We start from the raw sequence: 22,013 nt of genomic DNA on the forward strand, positions 1-22,013 counted from the left end.
AAGTGAGAGAGAGAGAGGAGATCTTAAGGAGGCTCCACACTCAGTGTGGGGCGCAATAGAGGGCTCGACCCCACAACCCTGAGCTTAAGACCTGAACCAAAATCAAGAGTTGGACACTCAACCAACTGAACCATCCAAGCACCCCTAAAATCTTTTATTTTTTAGTAGAAGTATAGCTCTAAAGTGATCCAAAAGCTGAAATGAAATAAAACTTAACATTTTATTAACTCAAAAGAAGACAGGAAAAGAGTATTAGATTAAAAGCAGAAAGGCAAATTTTAAAACAAGTTCATAGATTTAAACTCAACTATATCAATAATTTCATTAAATATAAATGGACTAAACAGTTCAACTAAAAGCGATTCTAAAAGAGATTCTTACAATGGGCAAAGAAGAAAGACCTGAAAGTGTATGTCATGCTAAATGAGAAACCAAAAATGGGATGACATGTCAATAAGCATTCCACACATCTACACTATGACACTGATAATGGTAAAACTAAGGAAAGACAAACTGTAACCTTCAATTTTTTTCAGAGAACTCTGATCCCTTTGACTCTGGAAATCTTTTCCATTTAAGAGTTATCTATCTTTGGAGTGCCTAGGTGGCTCAGTCGGTTAAGTGTCTGACTCTTGATTTTGGCTCAGGTCATGATCTCACGGTTCATGAGATCAAGCCCTACATCAGGCTCTGCACTGACAGTGTGGACCCTGCTCGGGATTCTCCGTCTCCCTCTTTCTGCCCCTCCCCCCCTCAAAATAAGCTTAAAAAAAAAAAAAAAGGAATTATCTATCTTCTGCATTCTTTCTTTTAACCCTGAAAATAGGCCAGGTCATTGAAGAATAGAAGGCTAAAGTGTCAACATCTAGATTCTGGAGCTGTGATTTTCTCTTTCCTGGGTCTCTTTGGCTGCAGGAATGTAGTCTATAAGTTATAAGTCATTTTTCCAAAATCTCTTGAGTCTTCAGTTACTTGGGTTTATTCATTGTGTCTCCTTTCCACCTTTTTGTGTTGTTGTTGTCAGTTCATACCCCCTTACACTTTCAATATACCAGAAGATGTTTAAAGCAAGTAAGTGTTTAAAACATTAAAAGTACCAATGTATTGGGTTTTTATTGCCTCCAAAAAAAGTGAAATGTATGATAACAATAGAACAAGGACTGGAAAACAAGTTCTACTATTATAAAGTCTCTTTCTACACATTAAGTGACACGTTACTTGAAGGTAGATTCAGATTTTTTCAAAATGTATACTGTAAATCCCATGGCAATGACTAAAAAGGTTTTTAAAAGAAGTATCAATAATAAGTAGAGGAGATAAAATGAATTTTATTTTTTAAATATACAATAAAACTAGAGAAAGCAGAAAAAGGAAAAAACTTAGAAAAAATTAAACTAATAAAAGAACTAGCAAAATAATATATTTTCATCCAACTATATCAAACAATAACTTTTTCTGTTGCAGTTTTATACGTTTATTTGACAATCAGTGGCTAGTTCTCATCCACATCTATTACCTGTAGATTTTTTAAAGTGATGATGGGTATATATGTAACCAATGTGTGAAGCCTGTTTGATGAATCTTCATCCTTGCTGTTTTTTGGACAACCACACATGGACATGGTATGAAACCTTCCTTATTCCTTTGGCCCACATTGGTATCAATGTGCACATCTGAAGTTCACATCTCCTTCATGGCAAATTTCCAAATTTCTTTGAGTGCCCAAAGGGCACACTTCTTGAAATCCACTCCATGGATACTTGTGCATATTGACGGTGTATTCTCTTGTCACTACCTTGATGATAGAAGAATAGCCCTTCCTCTCACCACCCTTCTCTGTGGGAGCTATTCTGCTGGGCCATGTTGGAAAGAAACAATAACTTTAAAGGTGAATAGTTTAAGAATAACAGTTAAGAATGGAAAGACTAGATGATTTAAAACAAAACAAAAAAAAAAGCAAGGGGTCCTCCAGAAAAACAGAACCAATAAGATGGATGGATCACTGGCCATTGGCTCACGTCACCATGGAGGACAAGAAGTCCCACAATCTACTGTCTGCAAGCTGGAAACTCAGGGAAGCTGGTGCTGTAATTCAATCCAAGTCCAAAGACCTGAAAACTAGGATAACTAATGGTGTAAGTTCCAGTTGGGGTCCAGAGGCTCAAGAATCGGGGATCAATGGTATAAGTGCCAGTCCACATCTGAAGGCCCAAGAATCAGGAGCGCCAATGTCCCCGGAGCAGATGGACGTCCCAGCTCATGCAGAGGAGAAACTTGCCTTTCTGTTCTATTCAGCTCTCCATTGATTGGACAATGTCTACCTACTTTGGTGAAAATGATCTTTTTTTACTCAATGTATCAGTTCAAATGTTAATCTCTCCTGGAAATACCTTCACAGACACACCCAGAAATAATGTTTTACCAGCTACCTAGGCACCCTTTAGTCGAGTTGACACAATTAACCATACAGAGGTCTCACAAGAAGCCTATTTTAATATTATGATATATTATGACAGACTTGCAGTTTCAGCTCCTACATGTAAAGAATTGGGAAGTCCTAACTCACATCCTTACAAGAAAAAGATGAGAAAACTGAAAAGTAATGGCTTTTCCTGCACTCATCAGAGAATTTAGGTTGCATGGCAAACTGCCACCCCAAAATCTGGATAGACAAGCAAATCCACAGAGGCAAAGCTAAGATCTCCTTACCTGAAGCAAAATCCAACAGAGCTATAAACTTATAGGAATAAATAATGGTTTCGATGAATATTGAGTGTGAGGTTGAGTGTGGGCTAGCTTAAGGATGAGAAACTTCTTGGAGCTGCAGGGTTGGGCAGGGGGCTGGAGAGCATATATTCATGGGTTTAACTCCAGGAACTCCACCAAATTCTCAGAATGAAAAGTTGAGAAAGATCTCCTCCTACCAGAGTCAGGAGGGGGGAGGAACAGAAATCACTGAAAAATGTGCCTAGAATGCTCTACATAACAAAAGCCCAGTCTCCAGGGGAAAAGATCTTAGCAGAGCCTTATCCACTGTCACACAGTGTAGACATTGGTGCTTAGAGCACCAATGCATATACCCACCAACTTTGAGGGCGAGGCAGTGAAAGTCTAGGTTGAAATCTGAGAGAGTCAAGACCATCTGGAGAAAGTGTAGGATAGTTATTGCCAAACCATCTTCTGGAAAGTCTCTGAATTAGTCCCTCAGTTAGTTTCTGTGGTGAAATAAGCTTGAGAAATCCTGTGTAATAAATACCTCTTCCAATATGTCATAACATGTTAACATAGTAAAGACTCAGAAAAATCCCTAAGTAACACTGAAAACTATTACAGTCCTGTTTGTATATCAGAAGCATCATGAGTTTACTTCATTTTTTAGTAAATATGATACCTGTGTCCCAGCTCATACCTGAGGGGAGCCAATATCAAGACTCACAAAAGAGGCAAAAAAAAAAAAAAATATATATATATATATATGTATTATATACACGTGTGTGTATATATATATGTATATGTGTATGTATATATGTATATGTGTGTGTGTGTGTATATATATACATATATATATATATTAGGTGGAGTAAGAGAAGAATATTTTTCTCTGTAAAAGATGCAAGTTCTTTAATAATAGTGAAGGAAACCAGAATGTGTCAGCCCAAGATATGCCTCTTTAGCATAAAAATTATTTTGAGCTGAAGGCAATTAAGAGCAGCAAACCCAGAAAAAGCTCCTCTTTTTCTGCCTGCAGACAAGATATACATTCTCCTTTTGCTGGAGACAACACCAAAGAGGAATCTGCAAACATTTCCTCCATTAGTTTCCTCATATGCGTTTACCTTCCCACAGACTGCCGCACCTGGAAGGCTAAGACGTTCCTCCTGTCCTCCACAAATGTATTGTTCTTTATTAAAGGTACTACGTAAACCAGAATTCTAAGCCTCCACTTTGAGTTGCTCTTCACTTTAGGTTTCTCCTGCATGGTGTGTGCTGCGTGTGTTAGTAAACTGTTTTTCTCTTGTTAATCTGATTTCTTGTCAGAGGCCCAGCCAAAAACTTAAGACAGGTAGAGGTAAAGTTTGCCTCCCCTACGGTAGTATGACAGGGCTCATGAAGCCTTGAAAGAGGAGGAAATGGTCTGGAATCACTGCCACCAAAAATGTAAAAGGAAGTCAAGGGATGAAAAAATAAAGTTTGTTCACCAAGGAGTTCAAATAGCCCACTTGAAGTCAGAGAGCAAGACTTTGTAGCAGAACCAGTCAACCTGGCTCAACAGCCCAGGAGGAGGATGGAGGAAAGGTAGTAATGAGTTTCCCAAGGACTGGAAACGAGCAAGGCAGACACTGGGGGAAGTCCTGATGGGCAAGTGTATTTGCTTCCTAGGGCTCTGTGACAAGCCACAAACCAGCGGCTTAAAATAACAAAAGTTAATCATCTCACAGTTCTGGAGGCTAGAGGTCCCAAATCAAGGTGTTGGCAGGAGCATGTTCCTCCGGAAGCTTCTAGGGAAGGGTTCTTCCTTGCCTTTTCCAGGTTCTAGCAGCCCTCAGCTGGCTTGTGGCAGCATGACACCAATCTCTCCCACAGTCATTTTCCCTGTGTCTTCACACGGCACCTCCGTGTGCACCACAGATTATTATTACTATTATTATTAGGGTGCCAGTTACATTGGGTTAGGGCCCACCCTAATGACCACATCTTAATTTCCAAATAAGGTCATATTCACAGGTAGGACTTCAACCTATCTTTTTAGAGGACCCAATGCAACTCCTAACAGCAAGTACTTTAGAAAGTTAAGGAGAATTCAGCAGAAATCACTGAATGAGGGGATTGCTCAGGCTGAAGAGAAAGACAAGCCAGGATGGACAGAGACATAGGAGGGGAGGAGGGGTTAGGGAGGGTGCTATTAAATCACTGCCAGAAAGTCTACAGAAATCTGGGAGGAAACACATTAAAATGTTAGAAGTGGTGAAATTACCAATAACTTTCAGCTTTTTATACTTTTTGTATGTTCCGAATTTTCTACCATAAGTGGACAACTTTTACAGAGAGAAACAATCATTATTTTTAAAGTAACTACCCAGTTCCTGTCACAATCCTGAGAGCTTATACTCTAGAAAACAAAGATAAAATGAGGGAAAACACATATAAATGGATAAAAATGTGTAACAAAATAAAAACCCAACACGAAGATGTTGCTGACATGCAATCTGCATTCAATAAATGCTCACAAAGAGCATTACAAAAACCAGAAGCTTACAAAGACCAGAAAAGGGCACAGGCTTTTACCTCAGACTGATCTGGATTTAATCCCAGCATTCCCATTTGCCAGCCAAACAATACTGAGTGAGTTACCCCAAAGGTCTGTTTTCTTACTTGTAAAAAGAGGATTTTAATTTCCATCTCACACCAAGCTTCTGCAGGAGTCGTACAAGAGCATTAATGAAGAGGCCAGAAGTGCAGTGTGAATACTTGGCAAGTGCCTCCCAATGTTTTAGATGTGACGTGAATACCTTGCATACACAACAGTAAGAATTTGACAGATGGAAACATAATCAACACTTGAGGGCGTAGGCATGGTCGGGTGAAAAAGAGTCATAGCCTGGGCAGAGTAAGGGAAGATTCCCTCAACTTTCTGATCGGGAGGTATCAGTACTTACTGGAGAGTAGAGGAATCATGTGACTGAGCAGAAACAGTCTACAAATCTGTCAAGTTTCAGGAAAAGAGTCCATCCTATACAAAAATGCAACCTGAATTGCCTTGTACAGTGAGGGAACAGTAACCTCCTCTGACAAGAAATTGGGGATTAAGGAAATTCCAACAGTTCAACAGTGCTAGCAAAGCCCACGTTCCCTCTTCCTTTCCACTGTCACTGTGCTCTCCTCAGTTCCAAGACAGCTACTAACGTCAGAAGAGGGGCTGTGTCTCTTAAACACCTCTTTTTTAAAGCTACATGATCTTTCCCCAGAAGCATCTTGGAACATTTCTCATCCCAGCTCATTGGCCAGAATTGCCTCGCATTGGGGAGAGCTGCCTCTCCTGAAGCACAGGGAGGGTGCACACCAAACAGCTCAATGAGGAAGAACCAGAAGAGGAGGAGGGACATGGGGCAAGTGGGTGCTGGAAAGGCCACCAACAGGCTCCACCATACTTTCTGTGCACAGCACACACAGGGAGCTGAACAAGACATCAAATCAGAATCTGAATGGACAGTACTGATGCGCTACCTGGACCAGTATGTACAGAGTGAAAGAAGAGGGCCAAGGGATCCATGTCCCCAGGCTAGGGTACAGGCAAAGATTCCTGGGCAGGGGAAGACTCATTTCCCACCAGTCACTGCTGGGATGACTAAAGATGCTAACGGACTCAACCAAAAAAATGGCCGGAGGCAGATGTGAGGACAAGAGAAAGTGTGTAGATGAGCTCCATCCACAGCGCTATAGAAGGAGATGTCCCCAGCCTCGTGATCTAGGAAAACTCCCACCCGGTGAAGAGCAGGCTCTTGCTTGGTAGGACTTACAGAAAAGCTTATTAGCGGTCGGTAGCCAGCAGAACTCCAACAAATAGCCCAGATTCCCACATGAGGGGACATTTTTGAACTATCAACAATCCCCATGATGTCCTCCCGACATACCCCCACGGCAATCTCCAGGCTATCTCGGCTCTCAACTTCCCAGTAATGTTTCCCTGAAGTGAAAACGTTTTTTCCCAAAACACAGGGTAAGTGCTGAAATCTTTCCACAGACTGTGTGGTCTTCGGAGGGGTCCTCCATCCACTAACATAGCCCCACGCTGAGGAAAACAATGGCCAAGAACTGGCTGATGCTCCATTTTTTACATATCTCCCTTCCTGGGAGAAGACAAGTTTGGGATGGGCTGTGTCTTCAGCTAGATTTACAGCCACTGCAGAGAAAATGAGAGCAGAGATTTATAATGCGACAACTTACCACCAAACCTCCAGAAATGCCCCTTTTCCAGCTTCACCCCATCCTTCTCCTAACAAGAACTGTTAGGGATGAGATACCCCACTGCCTCTCAACTGATCCTCAGCTGGGTGTGGCCTTAGCAAAGTGAAATCTTCGTTTCCCTTCTGCTCTAAAAGATTAAGACCTAAAAACAGGGGGCTCATTATTTCATGGCCCCAAGTCTTCACAATCAGCATAAAGTTGGGAAAACACTAACAATTCTGACTTGTTGAATCAGGACCAGACCAAGATGGCTAACAGGCTGGTTCTTTGCCCTGGGACACAGAAAAGTCATCGTTAGCAAGTTTACTCTTTCCTGGTTCCAGCTGTTCACTGGGAAGCTCCACAGGCCCCTAACAGATCACTCAAAATGGAACTCACTATTCTGTGCCTTTCCATCCTCTTGAGACGAATACCCCTTCACATGCAGACATCTTGTCTTCTGTGTTCTCTGTGGTGTAACAGCACTACCTTCACCCAGACAACTCACACTTTGAAATCTTGAGGTTATCTGACTCCTCTCTCCCTCTGACCTTTGATGGCTTATTAGTCACCAAGTCCTATCAAATCCACCTTTGGAAATACCACCCAGGTTCCTTTCCTCCTCTGTGTCTTCACTGCCACTGTCTTCACTCAGACTTTCAGCACCTCCCACTTTAACGGTGTCTCTAACTTCCTCCCTGGCCTCCCTGCCTCCCAATTCTCTTCCCTCCCAGACTCTCCATGTCTCTCTAGTTTCTCAAGAGGATTTTTTTAATCAGAAATGGATGTTAGGTTTTGACAAATGTTTTTTCTACATCTACTGAGGTGATCATATAGTTTTCCCTTTTTCAGTTTTCTAATGTGGTGAATTACACTGATTTTTCAAATGTTAAACCAACCCTGCTTTTCTAGAATAAAACCCATTTGGTTGTGATGCATTATCTTTCAATATGTCGTTAGGTTCGATTTGCTAAAATTTTCTTTAGAATTCTTCTGTCTGTGTTCATAAGGGACGTTGATCTATAGACCTTTTCTCTCATAATGTCTTTGTCTGATTTTGGTATCATGATAATGCAGGCTTCGTAGAATTATTTTTGAGAGAGAGAGAGAGACAGGGAGACACACAATCTGAAGCAGACTCCACGCTCTGAGCTGTCAGCACAGAGCCCGACACGGGGCCCGAACTCACAAACCGTGAGATTATGACCTAAGCAGAAGCTGGACACTTAACGGACTGAGCCTCCCAGGTGCCCCTGGAGATTTCTTTCTTTTTTTTTTTTTTTTTTTTATTTATATATGAAATTTATTGTCAAATTGGTTTCCATACAACACCCAGTGCTCATCCCAAAAGAGATTTCTTTCTTAAATGTTTGGCGAATTCAGGGAAATATGATGTCATCTTTATTTTTCCATTGTAAGTAACGTCCTTTTTCTCTTCTTGCTTTGGAAATTTTCTCTTAACACTGGTTTTGGTGTAGTTTCCATCCTATTTCTTATTCTTTAGGGCTTGATGAGCTTATGCGATCTGTGGACTTAGGGTCTTCATCAAATTTGGAAAATTTTTGGCCATTATTTCTTCGGATATTTTTTCCTATCTCATCCCCATCCTGTTCATCTATTCAGGGACCCCAATTACCACATGTAAGGCTGCATGATATTGTCCCCCAGCTCACCAATGCTTTTTTCATTTTGTAAGGTCTTTTTCCCGAGCATTTCATTTTGTAGTTTCCACTGCTTCATCTTCAAGTTCACTCACCTATTTCTCTGTAATATCTAATCACGTATTAATCTCAACCAGTGTATTCTTTGCCTCAGTCACTGTGGTTTTATCTCCAGAGGTTTGATCTGGGATTTTTTAGATCTTCCACGTCTCCAAATGCCTCTTTACAGGATAGTTATAATAACTGTATTATAAAGTCCTTCGGAGCTTATTTTAATATCTGGATCAATCCTGGTCAGTCTCAATCGATTATTCTTATTATGGGTCATGCCTTCCTAACTTTTTGCATACCCGGTAATCTTTGATTGGATACCAGGCATTGTGAACTTAGATTGTTAGGTACTCATTTTTAAAATTCTCATGGTTTGTCTCAGGATAAAGTTACTTGGAAATAATGTGATCCTTTTGGGTCTTAAGCTCATGACTTTTAAGGTGGGCCCAAAGCAGTACTCAGTGTAGGGTTAATTACTCTCTACTAATGAGGCAAGATTTTCCCAGGAATTAGGAGTTTTCCAGTCTGGCTGGTAGGCACAGGCATTGTCTAGGCCCTGTGGGAGCACCAGGAACTGTTCCTTCTAATCATTTTGGAAACGGCCTTCCTCAGCCTAAGGTAGTTTTTCACAAGCATATGCTAAGCATTACTCTGCTGAATACTCAGGGGGCACCTCCATAGATCATCAGGGTTTTCTCTATAGACGGCCCTCTCCTCACCAATACTCTGCCCAGTACTCTGCAAGTTCTCACTGCTTTGTTCTCCCTGGACTCAGCCCCATTCCTCAGCCTGGCTCCACCTCCACTACCCCTCCCTGCAGTAGCCTGAAAGCTCTTTCAAGGCTAGAGGCTGGAGCCATCATAGAGCTCACCTCATTTGTTTCACATTTTTCAGGGGTCCTTCGCCTGCACTGCCTGATATCCAGGGTTGGGAAAACTGTTCTCTTCATGTACTGTATCTGGTTTCTTTTAGTTTTCTTAGTTAGCTAAGTTTTAGGCTGAGGAGTAAATCCAGTCCCCATTACTTCATTTTAGCTGGAAGTAGACACCTACCACATGGAGATGTGCATGTGAGAACCAACTATGTAGTTCTGACAACACCTATGTGCCTTGGTGTTTCCCTGGAGATCCAGTAAGTTTATCTTCAGACTTTCCTATGCTCATCTTCTCAACCTCAGCTCCTGCCTTTTCCCACAATGCACCTTATGGTTTAGTCACATTGGATACTCTCCCCTCCATTTCCTCCACACCTTGGCTCACACTGCTCCCTCTGGTTACATGAATGTGCCTCCATTTTCTACTTGGCAAACTCCTACTCATGCCTCAAACCCCAGATCAATGTCACCTGTGTGTGAAAACCCCCCACTTCACCCCCAACAGAGCTCTTTCTCTGTACTTCCATAATATTTTATTCATACCACCATAAACAGTAGATCCCACTATGTGACAGTAAGTGATATGGGTCTGCCTCTCCAGTTTGCTTAAATTCTTAGGCCTTTTTCTTTCTGTATCACTGGCACCTTATAACCCACAGTATATGTTAAGTAAATGCTTCTTGAATGAAGCACATATCCATGTATTCCTAAGTAGTTTTTACTACTTTTCATGCTAGCTGTATGCTCTGTTTCCTCTTTCCTTTCCAGGCTTTTCTCATTGCTTATTCTCTTATTTTAAAGATTTCTAGGGAGCTCCAACCTTGCTCACCTTGGAATCGCTTCAGCATTTCCTTCATCATGGGTATCTTGCACACAGTCTTCACTGTTAGAACTTCAGGGGAATAGTTCACATCCTGGTTCTCACTCCTAAGAAAAGTACAGAGGGTTGCTCTTCTTAAAGGGGACAACTCAGGCAGCCAAGACCCCCAACTCCTGCGGAAGGTTCCAAGCCCAAAGCTCACACCACCACTCTCCCATTCCCCCTTGCAAAAGTCAACAGTAAAATCCCTCCTCCATGGACTCCCAGGGTGTGCCCAGACTGTTCTATGGAGCCCAGGCCTGTTTCCCCTCTCCTCAGCATGTATCTTCACCATTCCACTCAGGCCCCATAAGAAAGCAGCCGCTCATACCTGGTCAACACATCTTTTGGATTCTGTGAAGAGAAGAAAAACATAAGTAAGTTATGCCCCTTCCTCCTGAGATCTGGTACTCAACTTCGGGAGCAGGTATTTTTCTGTCAACCGCTTTTGTCAATGTCATGTATGCTCTCATGCTGCCAAAGCCAATGGACTGATACATGGAGTCTTTTTCTTCATGTGACCTCTCTGCACCATCTGACAATGTTAACCAATCCCTGAAACCCTATTCTTTCTCCTTTGCCACCATGACACTAACTCTCTCCTGGCTTTTTGCCTACTTCTCCATCTATTCTCTTTCAGACACAGACATTAACAAGTGTTGCTTGAGGATGTGGTAGGAACATAAAATGGTTCAGCCACTTTGGAAAACAGTTTGGCAATTTCTAAAGAATTAAATATAAATATATGACACAGCCCAACAATTCTGCTCCTACTATCTACCCAAGAGAAATGAAAATGTATGTCCACACAAAGAATGTCAGGCAAATGTTCACGGCAGCATCATTCCTAATAGCCAAAAGGTGGAAACAACACAAATGTCCATCAACTGAAAAGAGAAACAAAACGTGGTATAGTCTACGATGAAATACTATTCAGGGATAAAAGAAAAAAAAGGAATATAAATACAATACTAATATATGCTATAACACGAATGAACCTCAAAGACATTATAAATGAAAGATTCCATACACAAAAGACCACATTATTATACGACTCTGTTTATATGGTATATTTCAAAAAGGGAAATCTATAGAGTCAGAAAGTAAGCTGTCTAGGGGCTGGAAGCAGGAACAGAGATTAACTATAAATAAGCACAAAGTGATCTTACTGGGGTGATGGAAATGCTCTAAAACTGGACTTTGGTAAGGTTTCCACAACTAGGGAAAATTATAAAAATCACTTATTTAATGATAAAAAGTACACTTTTAAGTGTAGGGGTATATGTATGGGTGAATTATAAGATATGTACATTACACCTCAAGAAAGCTTTAAAAAAAAAAACAAGTGTATCAAAATGGTTCATTACCACATGAAAAAGTGCTCAACCACATTAGTCATTTGCAAAATTCATCTACCCTTTGGAAGGAGGAAAGGGGTGCTGACTGAGGGCCTGAGCTAACATTTCTATACCATTCAGCTAAAAGTAAAGAGCTGACAATTCTAAGCACTGATGATCACACAGAGCCACTGATCTCTCTCACACTGCAAGTAACAGTGTAAACTGATACAATCACTTTGGAAAACAGTTTGGAATCATCCGTTTGGAACCAACAGATGCCCTGTGACTCGGAATTGCTTTCACAGGTACATAACTGACAAAAATGTGGACACACGTACACCAAAAAAGACATGTTCATAACTGCTTTTTTGTAACAATAAAAACTAGAAACAACCCAAATTTTGCTAACAGTAGAGTGAATGGTATTTTTGGTATATTAGTACCATGGAATACTACAGAACAGGGCCTTCAACCTGGCACTATTAACATTTGGGGCTGGAAAAGTTTTTGCTGGGAGCTGGGGGGGAGGTGTCTTCTGTGCATTATAGGATGTATAGCAGCATCCGTGGCCTCTACACGCCAGACGCCGGTAGTAGCCACCCTCACGTTGTGACAACCAAAAATGTCTCCAGCACTGCCCCCTGGGGGAGCAAAATCCCTCCTGGTTGAGAAGTTGTACACAGTGATGGAAATAAATGTCTGCTCCCACCTACGACAGCCTGGGTGAACTTCACAACACAATGTGGAGCAAAAGCAGCAAATACTGAAAGAGTTGTACTCAGAAACAGACAGAACAGTGTGAGAAGTCTGGAGGGAGAACACCCTCAGGGAGAAGGGAAGGGGTGTTGACTGGGGCACGCAGAGGGCACCTGGCAAGCTATTCATGTTCTATTACGTGACTTGGCTGGTGGTTCCGTGGGTGGGTCACTTGGTGATAATCTGTCAGGTTTATGATTTATGCATTTTTCTCTATGGATGTTATACTAAAATGTTTTTAAACATGTTTATTTTGTTATGACAGTAAAAATGATGTTGCCCAAATCCATGGACACAAACGATACTTAAAGGTGAAAGTATAGTTTAAAAACATTTACCAGCAGGGGCACCTGGGTGGCTCAACCGGTTAAGTGTTCAACTCTTGATTTCAACTCACAGCTCATGAGGAGATCAAGCCCTGCATCGGGCTCTGTACTGACAGCACGGAGCCTGCTTGGGATTCTCTTTCTCCCTCTCTCTCTGTCTCTCTGCCCCTCCCCTGCTCACACACACACACACACACTCTCTCTCTCTCTCTCTCTCAAAATAGATTAAAATAAACTATAAAAAATATAAATAAATAAATAAATAAATAAATAAATAAATTTACCAGCAAACAAAAGGGTCAATGTAGATGAGCTAGGCATGCCAGCTCCAGAGGCTGAGAAAGAACTATAGAGCAAACCCAAGAACTAATAAAAAAAAATAATAACAAAAACAATAAAAGCAGATATTAATGATTTCACTGCATTATTTGTAGTGGTAATGGTGTTGGGGCAACCTGGGTTTCCAACTTTGGAAGAAGGAACTGACAAAATGTGGTAGGTAGACACGTGGGTTCAACGTACTGTATAGATAGCAACAGGAATGGATCTTAAAACATAGTACCTAAGGGGCGCCTGGGTGGCTCAGTTGGTTAAGCGTCCGACTTCGGCTCAGCTCATGGTCTCACATTTCGTGGGTTTCAGCCCCACATCGGGCTCTGTGCTGACAGCTCAGAGCCTGGAACCTGCTTCAGATTCTGTCTCGTTCTCTCTCTCTCTCTATCTCTGCCCCTCCCCCTCACACTCTGTCTCTCAAAAATGAATAAATGTTAAAAAAAATTAAAAGAAAACAAAAACATAGTGCCTAAGGAAAGAAGCAAGAGATGGAATGCAGCAAGATTAAATCATTGCATAAATTAAAAATACATAAACCAAAGCAATACTGTACATTGTATAAGAACACATGCAAATGAAAAGATAAAAATTAGGTACAACAGAATTTTTTTTCAATATTTCCATAGTTCTTTTTTTTAAGGTGTCTATACAGTTCTAAGAAGAAAAGAAGTGAGTTATAGGCTAAAAATGATGAAATAAAGGAAAAATAGATGGATAAGTGAATAGATTAGTAAAATAAGTTCTCTTAGGCTGAGATTCTATAATCCAGTTCTGTCTTCTTTAATCATTTCCCTACCGTTGCACTTATATTGGCTGATATATATTTTGTAAGTATTCTGCTGGTTCATGCATATCTTTGAGGTTTCAGATTCTGAGTAGATATTAAACCTCTATTTAAAAAATTGTTCCAATGTGTTATTTCAAAGATTCTGCTGAATATACATTTGGATATGTAACTGGAACATCGTGGCTTAAGCAAGCTGTAAAAGTTGTAGACAATTCTTGGAAATCATTACATTAACATAAGCTATAATACCCTTCCCCTAGCAATTTCTTGCTGAAAATAACTGGTGAGTGGGTCCATGTGTCTCTCTTCCTTAAAAGTATAGCAGAATGTTGTATCCTGGTGAGGAAAAAAGAGTAATCACAGACTGAAGCGCTCTTCAACAATTCTTTCCTCCTCAGTCACATGATGTGGAAGAGAGATTCTGAGGGATCTAAGATGTTTACAAATATGGGATCCTATCCAAAAACTGAAAGAACCTATAAGGATATTTTACTTGCTGAGGATATAAAGGTAAAGATTATATAATAAACTGCCTTAAAGTCCCAAATCTAAGTGCTAATGAATTACTTGTTTTTTTTTTAAGGAGGCTTCATGCCCAAATGGGGCTTGAACTCACAGCCCTGAGATCAAGAGTCACATTTTCTACTGACTGAGCCAGCTAGGCGCCCCTAAGTGCTACCAAATTAGAATTATAACTTTTTAACAGTTGCTAGACATTAGAAATTATTTAAATGAATATACCTATCAAAATCTGAGGCTAAGAGCAAAGTTATTATCAAGCTACAATTATAATGATTAAAAATTAGTAAGGAAGACAAATTTATCTTAAAAACTACTGATACAGTTATCTCCTTGGTGATTGTAGGTTTGCTTTATTTTACCCTTTTAACAAAGAGTCATAAATGTATAAGTAACATGAATGGAAAAGTCTTAGATGTGCTTCAGACTCGAGGCAAACCAAGTGAACCTGGGTATCTCCACAGCACCTGAGCTCAGCATACCTAAATGTTGCGTTAATTTCCTCTGAATGGTGAATCTTTGACTCTTTAATTGTATAGTGACAGTAGTAACACAATTATCAACAGAGAGAACACATTTCCTCTATTAAACCCACTCACCAGGAAAGACAAGAGGGAATTCAGTGTGTGACTGTCTCACCTGCAGCAACTCCAGGGTGGGGCTCTGGCTCTTCCTCCCGACCTCTAAGATGAGCTGCTTCAAGGAAGTGATCGTCTGATGGAGCTTTAACGTGTTCTCATTCTGTTTCTTCTTCGTCTCTTCTTCTTCTTTGCTCAGTCTCTGAAGAAACAGTTGCTCTTCTTCGGCCAGGAAGTGGTGCAGCTTTGCAAACTCTGCACCGAATCTCATTCGCTGGTTCTTCATCTTCTCCTACGGCCACATGACACTTGCTCAGTCCTTGTCCTGCCCTTGCTCCTAAATTCCATGCACGTGACTCCCCAACAGTCCATGTCCCCTCCATCCCAATCACCTCCTCCAGAAAGCCCCTGCCCACCCTCCACAAATTCCCGCTAATTTATTTATACTCACTTGGTATCTTTGTACTGGCCTGTATAGTATTAGTTCATTCTTTGTGACACTTGAGGCTCTACTACTGACAGCAATGCCTTGTTTGTGTACTTTTTAAACTAAAACACACTTTCACATCTATTACTTAGTTTAGCCTCCAGAATACCTACTGTTTGGTCTCATTAAGCTTTAGATGTGCTTCTGTGCGTGCGCATCACGCCTCCCAACTAGACCAGTATCTCTGAAAGCAAAGTCCATTTACTTTCCACGATGCCATGGACTCAGACCACCCATAACCTAGGAGTATATTTAGGAAAAAGTGGGAAGGAGAGGGGTACCACCTTAGAGAGATGGGGATGAAGTATGTGGTACTCCCATCGCCCAAAGCCACAGGTCAGTAGAGACACACACTTCCTGATCTATCACCTTATCTGCAAGGGGCCTGACCACTCTTAACATCATGCAAGCTCCTCCCAACAATACCGAAGGGTCTCAGGGGCAAGAAAGGCTCAACCGATTCTGCTATTACCTTCCACTCAGTAGCATTTTTCACTTCCATGTCCTGCAAATGCATGGCTTTCTTCATCTTGGCCGTCAGACTACACTGAGTCTCAAGAAGTTTCTCCTGCCAGCAGAAACACATATCAGAAAGCATCTCCGCAAACATCTTGCTTGTTCAAGAGCTGAACAGGCAATGAGATTGAGAAAACGTTGAAGACAGTTACAGAATTAGGCATAAAAAGTATTCTGATCTGAAATCTTTGCAATACACTATAGAGCCTGCCTATTAAGTTGGCAAAAAATGAAAACTGTTAGAGGCTTAATAAATACCTTGTACTGGTGAGGGAGGCCTCTGACACTATAACAGTAGGAGACTTTTGTAAAAAGGTGCCATCCTTTTGAAGGGCAACTGACAGGATTTAAAACCATCTGAAATGTGCATAATCCTACTTCCAATAATCTGTGCAACAAGACACTAGCAAAAATAATATGTATAGGAATGTTCACTGTAGCAGTATTCATTACCCATTCATAGGGAATTATTAAATAAATTATGGTATATTGATACTCTGTGCCAATCTCAGGTAGCTCTCTTTATATATTGATGTGTTTTATTAAGTAAAAAAACTACACTGTAAAACAATAGTATTGTATAATTCTGTTTTGAAAAGAACAAATACACATGTATCTGTGCATGGATGTGTGTATTTAAATAGAAGAAAAATCTGGAAGAACATACACCTAAAGATTAACACTGGTTATTTCTGGGGAATAGAAATGGCTTAGAAGTTTGGGAGGGTGGGGACTAAAACTTTTATGAATTTCGGTCTTGATTTTAGAATTTAACAACCTGAATGAGCTATTAAAAAGTAAAAGGAGCCAATCAGCATTAACAAAAATGGCTGTGGAGGAGCAGCACCTGGTAGCATAAGGTCAGACATGACCTCAGACAGAAGCACACAGGTTAGACACACACGCGCGCACACACACACACACACACACACACACACACACACACACACGAGGAAAACCAGCAAGAACAGATGACCAAATGGCTGTGAGAGAAAGGAATCCAGACTTTGCCCCTGGGTTCTGGCTTGACAACTAGAAGGACTGTGGTCTATTTACCAAATAAGGAAATACAGGGAAATGAGCAGTATGTAAATGGAAGGGGGGGAATTAAATTCGACTTTACTAAATTGAGTTTGGAGGGGAGGTGTCCCTGATGAGTACAGTTAACAGTTAAGGGTCAAGAGATCTGAGCTGCAGAAGTAGATTGAGGGGGGAGGGTTAGAGCACAGGCAGCAGGTGCAGCCAGGGTGTGAGTAAAATCCCCCAGTAAGAGTCTATCAAGAAGGCAATACAGGCTGGAACAAGGAACAACCACACTTAAGGGGTGTGCAGAGGACAAAAACCCTGCCAAGAAGCTAAGCTGAGTGGTGGTTGGTGAAAAACCCAGAGAGGATGGTTTCTCATACACCAAAGGAAGAGAAAATTTAAATAAAAACCAGTGAATACCGTCAAATGCTGAAGAGTGGCCTAGGGGAGCTTTCTGGACGTGTGAATATGTGTCAAAATAAAAAGCTAAAAGGAAAAAAAAAATGAACAGAACTAAGAAATAAGCAGGGCAAGTTATTTTTTTCTTCCCTAGGAGAATAATGAAAACCAGTCGGTGTCACTTTTCTTCCCACACTTACAAACGACAATGTCTACAGCAAAATGAAGTCATTGGAAAGAGTGACACCACCAAAACTGGTGAAGGTGTGGAGCTGCCAGAGCTCCCCCACGGCCACATCGTGCTGGTGGCTGTGCGAAACAGAACCACCACTCTGGGGAAAGGTCCGGCGTCAAACTAAGCATACATCAATCCCAGGCCCAGCAGTACAACTTCTAGATACGGGAAACATGAAAGTGTGCATCTATAAAAATACCTCTATGAGAATACTGATACCAGCTTTATTCATAAAAGCCAAAAACTGGAAACAGCCCAGGTATGCAGTGATGGAAAGATGGATAAGCCAACTGCGGTATGTTCATAAAATGGAATACGACTCAGCAGGAAAAAGAAACAGGCTACTGATATGCACAAAATGGGTGAATCTCAAAATCGATACGCTGCGCAAAAGGAGCCCATATAAAGGAGTACAGACTATTCTTCCCACTTTCATGTTTGCTTGGAAATTGCATAGTGAAATGTTGGAGGGGGCAGATGAAGCTAGGTTGCAAAGGGATTCCATTCACATGAAGTTCCACAACAGGCAAAAATAATCGTCAGTGCAAAAAGATTAGAACAGTAGCTGGGTTGGGAAGAGGGAGCAGATTAACTGGGAGAGAGGATGGAGGAGCTTTCTGCAGTGATGACAATGTTCTTTTTTTTTTTTTTTTTTGTCTTAAGATTTAAGTAAGCACCACACCCAATGTGCAGTTCGAATTTACAACCCTGAGATCAAGAGTTACACGCTCCCCTGACTGAGCAGCCAGGCGCCCCAGTAATCTTTATCGTCTTTATCTTAAGAAGGGCTTAGGGTGCCCAGGTGTATGCATTTGTCAAAGCTCAGCAAATGTACACTAAAGATGTGCATATTTAATTATATTAAATGTGACTTCAAAAACCACCACTAATGCTAAATGTGGTTGGTTGGCGGTAAGCTTGCTAAAGTATAGGAGGAAGTGGACTATCTGCAATTAACTTTAAATGCCTCAAAAGGAAACAAGAATTGATGGATGCAGAGAACAGACAGATGGATAGATAGGTGATAAACAGAGTAAAATGCTAATGGCAGAACCTAGATGTGGGTATACTGGTATTATAAACTTCGTCAAACATTCATGTTTGCTTGGAAATCGCATAGTGAAATGTCGGGGGGTGGATAAAATTAGGTTGCCAAGGACTTCCTATAGTTCTGTTATACGTCACAAAATCACCTGTGTTATTTTCTTTCTTACACTATGCTTTCTAATATTATATAATCTACTTATTTCCTCTAGTTGTTAAATAGGTATATAATCCTGCTATTTGGAAAGCTATTTCAAGTAATTTTATTCCTTTATCAATTATACAACTGCCACTCTGTAATCACTGTCAACTTCGATGTATATGGGAGGACTGCAATCAGATAAGTAGTTCTTTTGAATGTGATCAAGATTTTTTTTTAAGTTTTCACTTTTGTTTAATCATTAAAAAAATATTGGGGTGCCTTGGTGGCTCAGTCAGTTAAGCATCCAACTTCAACTCAGGTCATGATCTCACGGTTCATGAGTTCAAGCTCCGTGTCAGCCTCTGTGCTGACAGCTTAGAGCCTGGAGCCTGTTTCAGATTCTGTGTCTTCCTCTCTTTGCCCCTCCCCCACTCGCACACTGTGTCTTTCTCTCTCAAAAATAAACATTTTTAAAATGTTTAAAAATAATAATGAAAAAATATTTTAAATAGAATTTTTCAATTTTTAAAAGCCCTTAACAATTCCAGTATTTGTGAATTATCCTGTATTGCTGGTTGTATTCCAAGATTCTACCTAAGTCTTTTTGAATCCTACTACAATTGAGATCTGAAAAGGGCCCCTGAATGAAAATAGTAATTCCAGGGAGATTAGAAAAATCCTTCCCTCCAATAACAGAAACTGCCAGGAGGTGGCAGGAGGGCAACACCAAGCAGTTCTCCAAACTTAACTGCCACCTTCCTCTCTCCCTCTGCCCTCCAAAAATATTAAGCAACTTCCAGTCCTCTCACATTGATCACATGCCATTCCAAGCAGCCATGCTGAATATGCTGTTCCTTTGGCCTGAATATCCTCTCCTTTACCTATCATACTCACCCTTCAAAAGTGAGTTCATGTTCAACTCCGTGAAGCCATTTCTCCTCAGACCTTCCATGTACTCGATACAAACTTGAATAACTCACTTACATACTGAACTTATTGGTCTACATGCTTATGTACCCTACAAGACAAGGCTCCTGTCCTTCTTATCCATTTATGTCCAGATTCTAGAACAATGCCTGGCCTACAGTAAGCATAAATAAAGGTTACTGAGTGAAGGGGTGGATGTATAGTTCATAGTGCTACTTTGCATATTTCCTGTTTGTAGTCAGTTGATAAAACTGTATGGCATTTTATAGTTTACAAAATACTTTAACTTGTATCATTAAACTTGTGTTTTCAACCAGTACTTACTAGATACCAATTCTGTTGGAGACCACTGGAGTTACACCATCAGTATAGAAGGGGGTAGGGCTACTCTGGAAAGGATGATGAAGGAAGGTCTTCAAGCTAAAAGCTAAAAAGATGTAAAGGATGGAAGGTGTGGGTAGAGAAAGAGAACAGACTTGAAACAAAAGAAGGCAGTGTGGCTGGAGTAAAGTAAGATAAACTGCTTTATTCAACTGAAGCGCCTTAATCCATAAAATAGGCAGGACAGATTAATCTCCAAATTCAAACAGTAAGTGATTTTTCCCAACTGATGAAGGAAGCTTGTATCAAATCCCGGCCTCGCACTTCAAGCCAGGCTTTTCCCAAATCATCAGTTGTCTATAAACCCTGTAGATATACACCTGCACTGACCAATACAGCATCCATTAGCCAGGTGAGCACCCAAACTGTGGATAGTCCGAATTGACATGTGCTGTAAACGTAAACACAGATTTCAAAGTCCTATTACGAAAAACGTAACTAAAATGTCTCACTGATAACTTTTCATAGCGATTGATGTCAAATGATAACACTTTGGAAAACTGGGTTAAATAAAACATATTATTAAAATTAGCATCACCCGTTTCTTTTAACCACTAGCAAAGTTTCATTACATCGTGTTTCTATTGGGCGGCACTGGTATACACCCCCTCGGTATGACTGTCTTAAACTAGGAGCTCCCAAAGGCCAACACTTTGAAAATTCTATGCAGACCCTCCCCATCTCAGTTTTAACCCCAACTCTGAGATCTGTGTGTCGCTTAATTTCTTCGCACAGGTGGTGGGGGGCGGGGGAGGTCGTACTTCCAATGGGCACTGCAGCCACCTCGTAGGTCTCTCATGACAATGGCCTACGACATGACATGACAATGGTTATTCCGGGAATACCGGCAGCCCCGCTACGGCCGGCTCACCCGGTAGCTGGCGAAGGCCTCGTCGATGGGCGCCATGGTGTGCGTCTGGTGCTCCTGCGACTCCCTGCACACCAAGCACACGGGCCGCTGGTCGTCCTCGCAGAAGAGCCGCAGCGCTTCCCAGTGGCGGCCGCACAGGCCGGGGGGCACGGGGCCCTGACGCCGGCGCCGCGTCTTTTCCGTCAGCCGGGCCAAGGCCCAGTTGGGCCGCAGCGCCGCGGGCGCCGACGGCTGCCGGCACTCGGGACAGGGGAACGCGCCGCCGCCCGGCGCCCAGCTGCGGTGCAGGCAGCCGCGGCAGAAGTTATGGCCGCACTCGATGGACACCGGGTCCTCGAAATAGTCCAGGCAGATGGAGCAGGTCAGGTCTTCCTGGAGGTCTTCGGCTTCCATGCCGATTCTCCGCCCCGGGGTCGGGGTCCGACGCGAGGCGAGGGACTGCGGGCGGCGGGGAGGGGAAAGTGCCGTCCCTCCTCCGGGGCCTCGGGACAAGTCCCGGCGCGCGCTGGCCAACCGGCGGCCCCTCTGCGCGCGCCGCGGGGCCCGAGCGCGAGCCCGGCAGCCTCGGGGTTTCGGCTACTAGAGGGCGCCGCGGGGCACGACGGGACGCGGGCTGCCCCTCGGGCCAACAATAGAGATGCGGAACTTGCTCCGGGACGCCTAGAGAGGACCGGAGGAGCCCTCGCGAGCCGAAGCTGGAGGAGCAAAGCGAGGCGGCGCTAAGGAGTTTGGCCTGTCCTTCACGTTGGAGAGGTGAGGTCAAGTTCTGGCGTCCTTGGCTAGCTGCAGTCGGGCGGGCGTTCTGGGAGTGCTGCAGCGCCAGGGCCTGGGGTGAGGGAGGTCTGTGCAGCTGGGCGTGGAGTGGGGGCGAATGAGGCGCCGGGCCAGTTTAGGCTTGCTCTCCCTGAAGTCCGTTCTTTCCATTCAGCCTTCATTCTTGGCCTCCACTCTCAAGA

General features: G+C 42.2%; 1 protein-coding gene across 1 annotated transcript; it reads right to left on the reverse strand.

Annotated features, from left to right (window-relative positions):
- Positions 1–1,094: 1,094 nt before the first annotated feature.
- Positions 1,095–21,666, reverse strand: TRIM4 (tripartite motif containing 4). Its single transcript, XM_025923288.2, has 6 exons — positions 21,058–21,666; positions 15,989–16,084; positions 15,091–15,321; positions 10,722–10,744; positions 10,361–10,458; positions 1,095–6,901 (listed from the first exon to the last, which is right to left on the reverse strand). Exons 1-6 carry the CDS (start codon positions 21,448–21,450, stop codon positions 6,318–6,320), a joined length of 1,425 nt encoding a protein of 474 aa, XP_025779073.1. The 5' UTR covers positions 21,451–21,666; the 3' UTR covers positions 1,095–6,317.
- Positions 21,667–22,013: the final 347 nt, after the last annotated feature.

This window comes from Puma concolor, chromosome E3 (genome assembly GCF_028749965.1).
Source record: "Puma concolor isolate L17-30 chromosome E3, mPumCon1.1.hap2, whole genome shotgun sequence".
NCBI lineage: Eukaryota > Metazoa > Chordata > Mammalia > Carnivora > Felidae > Puma > Puma concolor.